The following is a 9,257-nucleotide window of genomic DNA, read 5'->3' on the forward strand; positions in this document are numbered from 1 at the left end:
TTCAAGCCATTCTTGTTTAAACTAATGTAAATTACTGATTATCAATGCTATCGCCTCAAATTGGCTATCATTAATTCAGTGTAGCATGTTTGGTCCGTCGCAGCCCGCATTTCAAACGTTCTTCCTCTTAACCGAGTTCATAAATCTCTTTTACTCCACAGGCATTGGTGGTTCAGTGGTAGAATTCTCGCCTGCCACGTGGGAGACCCGGGTCCGATTCCAGGCCAATGCATTCTGTTGCTTTTATTACATTTTAACTAATATTCATAAGGGACAAAAGCAATGTTTGTGACAACCGCAAGACGCAGGCATTTCACCCAAAAGGCATATTGGACTCACCGAAGGCTGAATCAGTGTACTTCTAGTTACGCTAATCCAATGACAATCCAATCGGGCAGCGCGTTCGGCTGTTAACTGAGAGGATGGTGGTTCAAGCCCACTCAGGGACGAAATCTTGACGCGAGCACGAGGGTTTGAGGGTTTTCTTGTACAGTCCATGTCCTTCTCTGACTTTGCAAAAAAGTTTCTAGTTAAAATGTTTGCAACATAACTTTCAAGCCATGCTTGTTTAAACTAATGTAAATTACTGATAATCAATGCTATCGCCTCAAATTGGCTATCATTAATTCAGTGTAGGGTTATAGACATCGTGTTGAAATCCCATGCTGTTCCAGGCACTGTAGCTGTCAGTCAAGGTGCCTGTTTGTTAAATAGGAGATGTTGGGCTCAAATCCCGTCAGTGTCTTGATGATTTTTCTGTAACACTTTCTCAGTTTGTTTTCAGACCACATGAATGCAAGCCAAATTCTATTCGTTTTGAATAAAATCCCAATGGATTCACAGAGTTTGATGTTTACTGCAATGTTTTCTTAAAAAAATGCCATTTTAAGTGTGGATTAAATCAGGACTCAGAAAGAAACACTACTTCAGATGGGTTCCAAATCACTTTGTTACAAATAGTTTGTCTGGATTTTCACCAGAGTAAGCATCTTGTAGTTTAAGACAGCAGAGTGGCGCAGCAGAAGAGTGCTGGGCCCATAACCTAGAGGTCGATGGATCGAAACCATCCTCTGCTATGATTTCCCTGGTTCAATCCCCACCTAGTACCAACCTCGTCATGTCCGTTGTGTCCTGAGCAAGACACTTCACCCTTGCTCTTGATGGGTGCTGGTTAGCGCCTTGCATGGCAGCTCTCTCCATCAGTGTGTGAATGTGTGTGTGAATGGGTAAATGTGGAAGTAGTGTCAAAGCGCTTTGAGTACCTTGAAGGTAGAAAAGCGCTATACAAGTACAACCCATTTATCAACCCATTTATTTAGGTTTCAGTTGTCTATATGACTGGTTCTTAATTTGAAAGCAAGGCCAACACTCATTCAGACTGCAGCTGTCTTCTCTAACTCTTTGGGAATTACACCTATGATTCCTGCTAAAAGAGAGGTTAAACATCTTATAAGTCAATCTAAACAGTACAGTTGCAATCCATTGAAAGCCCTGAGAATACAGTGACTTGAATGAATGAGAAATTTCACAGGTTTGTGCGTGACATTTTCATGGAACCCAGCATTCATGATGTTGAAGCCTGAGGTCTGCCTATATGAGAACCCTCTAAATTTGGTGTCGTGTGTGCTCGGCTGTACATGAGGTGGTCAGCTATGTTGCAAACTACTTTATGATGAAACACAGGACCTTGCTATCATTTATTTCCTTGCTTATTCAAAGAAGTAAGAAGGAAAGTAAAAAGACCTTGTTTCCACCCTGTTTCGAACAGGGGACCTTTCGCGTGTGAGGCGAATGTGATAACCACTACACCATGGAAACTGCTGCAAGTTGCAGACCTTTATCAAGACTTACAAGTTGATTTTCGGCCAATGGAAAACATGGTGCTAGCTAGTCTTATTGCTGTTATTAGCTGCATTGCATTTCTTACTTTTTGTGGATGTTGTTAAATCCCTTGTGCACGTAGAATGAAAACTACTTTGTAGCATGTTTTGTCTGTCGCGGCCCGCATTTCAAACGTTCTTCCTCTTAACCGAGTTTAGAAAACTCTTTTACTCCACAGGCATTGGTGGTTCAGTGGTAGAATTCTCGCCTGCCACGCGGGAGACCCGGGTCCGATTCCCGGCCAATGCATTCTGTTGCTTTGATTACATTTTAACTAATATTCATAAGGGACAAAAGCATTGTTTGTGACAACCGCAAGACGCAGGCATTCCACCCAAAAGGCATATTGGACTCACCGAATTCTGAAGCAGTGTACTTCTCGTTACGCTAATCCAAAGACAATGACATCGGGACATCGTAGCATGAGATTTTATAATTTTTGGGGGAGTAATTAATCATGTAAACCAGTAAGTCTCTGTGGCGCAATCGGTCAGCGCGTTCGGCTGTTAACTGAGAGGATGGTGGTTCAAGCCCACCCAGGTACGAAATCTTGACTCGAGCACAGTACACATGTACAGCCCATGTCCTTCTCTAAATTTCCAAAAAAGTTTCTAGTTTAAACGTGTGCCACGTTTGCAACATAACTTTCAAGCCATTCTTGTTTAAACTAATGTAAATTACTGATAATCAATGCTATCGCCTCATATTGGCTATCATTAATTCAGTGTAGAATGTTTGGTCCGTCGCAGCCCGCATTTCAAACGTTCTTCCTCTTAACCGAGTTCAGAAACCTCTTTTACTCCACAGGCATTGGTGGTTCAGTGGTAGATTTCTCGCCTGCCACGCGGGAGACCCGGGTCCGATTCCCGGCCAATAAATTCTGTTGCTTTTATTACATTTTAACTAATATTCATAAGGGACAAAAGCAATGTTTGTGAAAACCGCAAGACGCAGGCATTCCACCCAAAGGGCATATTGGACTCACCGAAGGCTGAATCAGTGTACTTCTAGTTACGCCCATCCAAAGACAATGACAATCGGTCAGCGCGTTCGGCTGTTAACTGAGAGGATGGTGGTTCAAGCCAACCCAGGGATGAAATCTTGACGCGAGCACGAGGGTTTGAGGGTTTTCTTGTACAGCCCATGTCCTTCTCTAAATTTGCAAAAAAGTTTCTAGTTAAAACGTTTGCAACATAACTTTCAAGCCATGCTTGTTTAAACTAATTTAAATTACTGATAATCAATGCAAGCCAAATTCTATTCGTTTTGAATAAAATCCCAATGGATCCACAGAGTTTGATGTTTACTGCAATGTTTTCTTCAAAAAAATGCCATTTTAAATGTGGATTAAACCAGGACTCAGAAAGAAACACTACTTCAGATAGGTTCCAAATCAATAGTTTGTCTGGATAGCTCTCCTGGGTCTCTCTTTCTCTTTCTCTCTCTCTCTCTTTCTCTCTCTCTCTCTCTCTCTCTCTTTCTCTCTCTCTCTCTCTCTCTCTCTTTCTCTCTCTCTCTCTCTCTCTGCCCACTACTTGCTGTCCATATCCTACCAAGTCAGACCTACACTGTTTCAATATCCATTTCTCTGTTCTCAATTGTTGATGACTGATGATAACAACCAAACCCACCCCCCTCCAGATCCCAGATTGTAAATAATTCAATTCAGAATGGCCGTGCGCGACCCGAGTGTCCCTGGTTCAATCCCCACCTAGTACCAACCTCGTCATGTCCGTTGTGTCCTGAGCAAGACACTTCACCCTTGCTCCTGATGGGTGCTGGTTAGTGCCTTGCATGGCAGCTCCCTCCATCAGTGTGTGAATGTGTGTGTGAATGGGTAAATGTGGAAGTAGTGTCAAAGCGCTTTGAGTACCTTGAAGGTAGAAAAGCGCTATACAAGTACAACCCATTTATCATTTATCATTTAATGTGATTCTCTTGTGTGATGGCTGTATTATGACGATAGTATATATATGAAGTGGACCCTGACTTAAACAAGTTGAAAAACTTATTGGGGTGTTACCATTTAGTGGTCAATTGTACGGAATATGTAATTCACTGTGCAACCTACTGATAAAAGTCTCAATCAATCAATCAATCCCTTGAGTGTGTGCAGTTTATAAAATTGAGCTGAGGGTTCAAAAGCACTGTTAAGGGCTTGTCCAGGAATTGAACCTGGGACCTATCGCACCCTAAGCGAGAATCATACCACTAGACCAACAAGCCCCAAAAAATATAATTTTAGCTAAAAATCTCATGAATTGTAAGATTTTAACAGGGAAATCATTCTGAAACTGGGTTAGTATATTACACTTTTACCACTAATTTAAAGGTATGGCTATTTTCCTGCAAAAAGAACTAAAGGTTACAAGCTCTGTTCTAAAACAATTAGAGCTTGTAAATTGAGCTACCACTGTATTTGATTTAATACATTTTCATTGATCCCTTCATTGTGTGCAGTTAGGAAAATTTATCTAAGACTTCAAGATCACTGTTAGGGGCTTGTCTGGGAGTTGAACCGGAGTACTCTCTCACCCTAAGCGAGAATCATACCACTAGACCAACAAGCCCCCAAAAATATCATTTTAGATACAAATCTCATGAATTGTGAGATTTTAACAGGGAAATCATTCTGAAACTGGGTTAGTATATTGCACTTTTACCACTAAATTAAAGGTATGGCTATTTTCCTGCAAAAAATAAATAAGGGTTACAAGCTCTGTCCTAAAACAATTAGAGCTTGTAAATTGAACTACCACTGTATTTGATTTTATAATTTTCATTGATCCCTTGAGTGTGTGCAGTTTGGAAATTTGAGCTAAGAGTTTTAAATCACTGTTAAGGGCTTGTCCAGGAATTGAACCTGGGACCTTTCGCACCCTAAGCAAGAATCATACCACTAGACCAACAAGCCCCGAAAAACGCCATTTATGATAAAAATCTCATGAATTGTGAGATTTTAACAGGGAAATCATTCTGAAACTGTGTTATTATATTACACTTTTACCACTAATTTAAAGGGGAACATTATCACCAGACCTATGTAAGCGTCAATATATACCTTGATGTTGCAGAAAAAAGACCATATATTTTTTTAAACCGATTTCCGAACTCTAAATGGGTGAATTTTGGCGAATTAAACGCCTTTCTATTATTCACTCTCGGAGCGATGACGTCACAAGGTGACGTCACATCAGGAAGCACTCCGCCATTTTCTCACTTTCATCGGTGTGTTGTCGGAGGGTGTAACAACACGAACAGGGACGGATTCAAGTTGCACCAGTGGCCCAAAGATGCCAAAGTGGCAAGAAATTGGACGAAATTTGTTCAAAATACGAGGGTGTGGGGAAAGCCGACGAAATGGTCAGTCGTTTGTTCCGCACACTTTACCGACGAAAGCTATGCTCCGACAGAGATGGCAAGAATGTGTGGATATCCTGCGACACTCAAAGCAGATGCATTTCCAACCATAAAGTCAAAGAAATCTGCCGCCAGACCCCCATTGAATCTGCCGGAGTGTGTGAGCAATTCAGGGACAAAGAACCTCGGTAGCACGGCAAGCAATGGCGGCAGTTTGTTCCCGCAGACGAGCGAGCTAAACCCCCTGGATGTCTTGGCTCACACCGTCCCTTATGCCACCGAAGATGATCAAGAGAAGAATATTGACCCTAGCTTCCCTGGCCTGCTGACATCAACTCCAAAACTGGACAGATCAGCTTTCAGGAAAAGAGAGCGGATGAGGGTATGTCTACAGAATATATTAATTGATGAAAACTTTATTCATTACTCGCGGTTTTACGTAAATTATTATACATAAACTGTGTTTGCCAATAATTTTGCTTAACAATATTTATTTTTTTCAATCATTCGAGTACATTCGGGTAGTCTTGTGTAATGCAGTATTTTGTGTCTATTTAGGTATGGTTAACCTAAATGCTGAAATCGTGGAAAAATATATGTTCTTAGCGCGCCTGAAATGGGCTGTCTGCACTCTCAAAGTGCATGTTGTTGCCAAATGTATTTCATATGCTGTAAACCTAGTTCATAGTTGTTAGTTTCCTTTAATGCCAAACAAACACATACCAATCGTTGGTTAGAAGGCCATCGCCGAATTCGTCCTCGCTTTCTCCCGTGTCGCTGGCTGTCGTGTCGTTTTCCTCGGTTTCGCTTGCATACGGTTCAAACCGATATGGCTCAATAGCTTCAGTTTCTTCTTCAATTTGGTTTTCGCTACCTGCCTCCACACTACAACCATCCGTTTCAATACATGTGTAATCTGTTGAATCGCTTAAGCCGCTGAAATCCGAGTCTGAATCCGAGCTAATGTCGCTATAGCTTGCTGTTCTATCCGCCATGTTTGTTTGTATTGGCATCACTATGTGACGTCACAGGAAAATGGACGGGTGTATATAACGATGGTTAAAATCAGGCACATTGAAGCTTTTTTAGGGATATTGCGTGCTGGGTAGAATTTTGAAAAAAACTTCGAAAAATAAAATTAGCCACTGGGAACTGATTTTTAATGGTTTTAACCCTTCTGAAATTGTGATAATGTTCCCCTTTAAGTGTTTTTAAATCCCTGCAGCTTCCATGACTGTTACACACTTGTGTCTACTGGCCTGATACTTAAACCTGAACATCTTATCACACACAGTGCAACTAAACGGTTTCTCTCCAGTGTGTGTTCTCATGTGTGTGGTCATGTCACGCTTTCTGGAGAAACTCATCTTACAAACAGAGCAAGCAAAAGGTTTCTCTCCAGTGTGTGTTCTCATGTGTCTGGTCATGATTTGCTTTCTGGAGAAACTCTTCTTACAAACATAGCAAGTAAAAGGTTTCTCCCCAATGTGTGTTCTCATGTGTAATAAAAGTTCCTTTTTAGTGTTGAATCTTTTAGCACAAGCTGAGTGTCAGGTTCAAACACTTATGACATATATTCATCAGACAAGAAGCAAGGAATAAAGAAGAGACAGAGTTCAATTTAGCTCATGAGGAGAACACATGGAGCTGCACACTTAGTCACAGTCTTGCCCTACGCTCTAAAGTTCAGCTCCCGCGTCCCTCTATTTATTCAAGAGTTCCACAGTCAACATCACTGAGGCCGCCTCTAAAAAGAGTGGTCACATATTTTATGCAAAGCAGGTCCAGGACGCACAATACGTGACAGAATGTGGTGGGGGCCTTGTGATTTCGCCTTGTCTCCGCTTTGTCTGCATGTTGTCAACTTATCTTCATTGAGGTCCTTAAAGTCTCTGCTTCGTCTGCGTGTTGTCGTCTTATCTTCGTTGAGGTCCTTGAAGTCCTTGGCTGTTAGCGGGCTAAAACAAAGATAACATCTGTGGCTGAGGCCACCCCTCAGACAAGAAGTTTTTGTCCTTGCACAAATAGAAAAGTCTAACTTGAGCACAATAACTAATAACTAAAGCAACAGACTTTAAGCATACTAAAGTTAGTGTGATAATATATACATAATTATTCTAACACTGAGCAAGCAAAAGGTTTCTTTTCAGTGTGTGTTCTCATGTGTAATATAATTTTCTTCTTAGTGTTGAATCTTTTAGCACAAGCTGAGCAAGCAAAAGGTTTCTCTCCAGTGTGTGTTCTCATGTGTATGGTCATGTCACCCTTTCTGGAGAAACTCTTCTTACAAACAGAGCAAGTAAAAGGTTTCTCTCCAGTGTGTGTTCTCATGTGTGTAGTCATGTGTTCCTTTCTGGAGAAACTCTTCTTACAAACAGAGCAAGTAAAAGGTTTCTCACCTGAGTGTGTTCTCATGTGTAATATAATTTTCTTCTTAGTGTTGAATCTTTTAGCACAAGCTGAGCAAGCAAAAGGTTTCTCTCCAGTGTGTGTTCTCATGTGTATGGTCATGTCACCCTTTCTGGAGAAACTCTTCTTACAAACAGAGCAAGTATAAGGTTTCTCTCCAGTGTGTGTTCTCATGTGTGTGGTCATGTGTTCTTTTCTGGAGAAACTCTTCTTACAAACAGAGCAAGTAAAAGGTTTCTCACCTGTGTGTGTTCTCATGTGTAACATCATTTCAATCTTAGTGTTGAATCTTTTAGCGCAAGCTGAGCAAGCAAAAGGTTTCTCTCCAGTGTGTGTTCTCATGTGTAATATACTTTTCTTTTTAGTGTTGAATCTTTTAGCACAAGCTGAGCAAGCAAAAGGTTTCTCTCCAGTGTGTGTTCTCATGTGTATGGTCATGTCACCCTTTCTGGAGAAACTCTTCTTACAAACAGAGCAAGTAAAAGGTTTCTCTCCAGTGTGTGTTCTCATGTGTGTGGTCATGTGTTCCTTTCTGGAGAAAATCTTCTTACAAACAGAGCAAGCAAAGGGTTTCTCACCTGTGTGTGTCCTCATGTGTAATATCATTTCCTTCTTAGTGTTGAATCTTTTAGCACAAGCTGAGCAAACAAAAGGTCTCTCTCCAGTGTGTGTTCTCATGTGTCTGGTCATGTGTTCCTTTCTAGAGAAACTCTTCTTACAAACGGCGCAAGTAAAAGGTTTACCACCTGTGTGTGTTCTCACATGTAATATAAGTTCCTTCTTAGTGTTGAAACTTTCAGCACAAGCTGAGCAAGCAAAAGGTTTCTCTCCAGTGTGTGTTCTCATGTGTGTGGTCATGTCACCCTTTCTGGAGAAACTCTTCTTACAAACAGAGCAAGTAAAAGGTTTCTCACCTGTGTGTGTTCTCATGTGTATGATCATGACTTTCTTAGTGTTGAATCTTTTAGCACAAGCTGAGCAAGCATAAGGTTTCTCTCCAGTGTGTGTTCTCATGTGTGTGGTCATGTCACCCTTTCTGGAGAAACTCTTCTTACAAACAGAGCAAGTAAAAGGTTTCTCTCCAGTGTGTGTTCTCATGTGTGTGGTCATGTGTTCCTTTCTGGAGAAACTCTTCTTACAAACAGAGCAAGCAAAAGATTGCTCACCTGTGTGTGTTCTCATGTATAATATCATTTCCTTCTTAGTGTTGAATCTTTTAGCACAAGCTGAGCAAGCAAAAGGTTTCTCTCCAGTATGTGTTCTCATGTGTTCTGTAAAATGACTCTTCTTTCTAAATGATTTCCCACATTCAGAGCAGTCAAAGTGTTTGTTGTTAGTGTGATGTCTCGTATCACCTTTAGAGTCATTTTTACTCTCCAAAGGTTTTTGGATGTGGTCACTGTGATCAGAAGAGTGTGACATCATGTGGTCCATGTCTGACAGTGGAGCAAAGATGCTGTCTGGTTCTGACTTGATATCTTCACAATGCTCTCCATCAGCTTCTGTGATGTGTTGACTTACAAGCTCCGCCCCTCTGTTCTCCTCACTTTGACTGTGATGAAGCTGTAAGGACTGAGCTTCATCTTCATCATGAAGCTGCTCCTCTT

The 9,257-nt window shown here is 41.2% G+C and overlaps 1 protein-coding gene and 2 non-coding genes across 3 annotated transcripts; 1 reads left to right on the top strand and 2 right to left on the bottom strand.

Moving 5' to 3' along the window:
- Positions 1–1,745: 1,745 nt before the first annotated feature.
- trnav-cac (transfer RNA valine (anticodon CAC)) lies at positions 1,746–1,818 on the bottom strand. The gene has a single exon. It is a non-coding gene; the product is annotated as a tRNA-Val (tRNA).
- Positions 1,819–2,059: 241 nt separating this feature from the next.
- On the top strand, positions 2,060–2,130 carry trnag-gcc (transfer RNA glycine (anticodon GCC)). The gene has a single exon. It is a non-coding gene; the product is annotated as a tRNA-Gly (tRNA).
- A 5,223-nt stretch (positions 2,131–7,353) lies between these two features.
- Positions 7,354–8,676, bottom strand: LOC133570699 (uncharacterized). The gene has a single exon (XM_072916568.1). The coding sequence runs from the start codon at positions 8,674–8,676 to the stop codon at positions 7,354–7,356; it is 1,323 nt and encodes a 440-aa protein (XP_072772669.1).
- Positions 8,677–9,257: the final 581 nt, after the last annotated feature.

This window comes from Nerophis lumbriciformis, linkage group LG28 (genome assembly GCF_033978685.3).
Source record: "Nerophis lumbriciformis linkage group LG28, RoL_Nlum_v2.1, whole genome shotgun sequence".
Lineage (NCBI taxonomy): Eukaryota > Metazoa > Chordata > Actinopteri > Syngnathiformes > Syngnathidae > Nerophis > Nerophis lumbriciformis.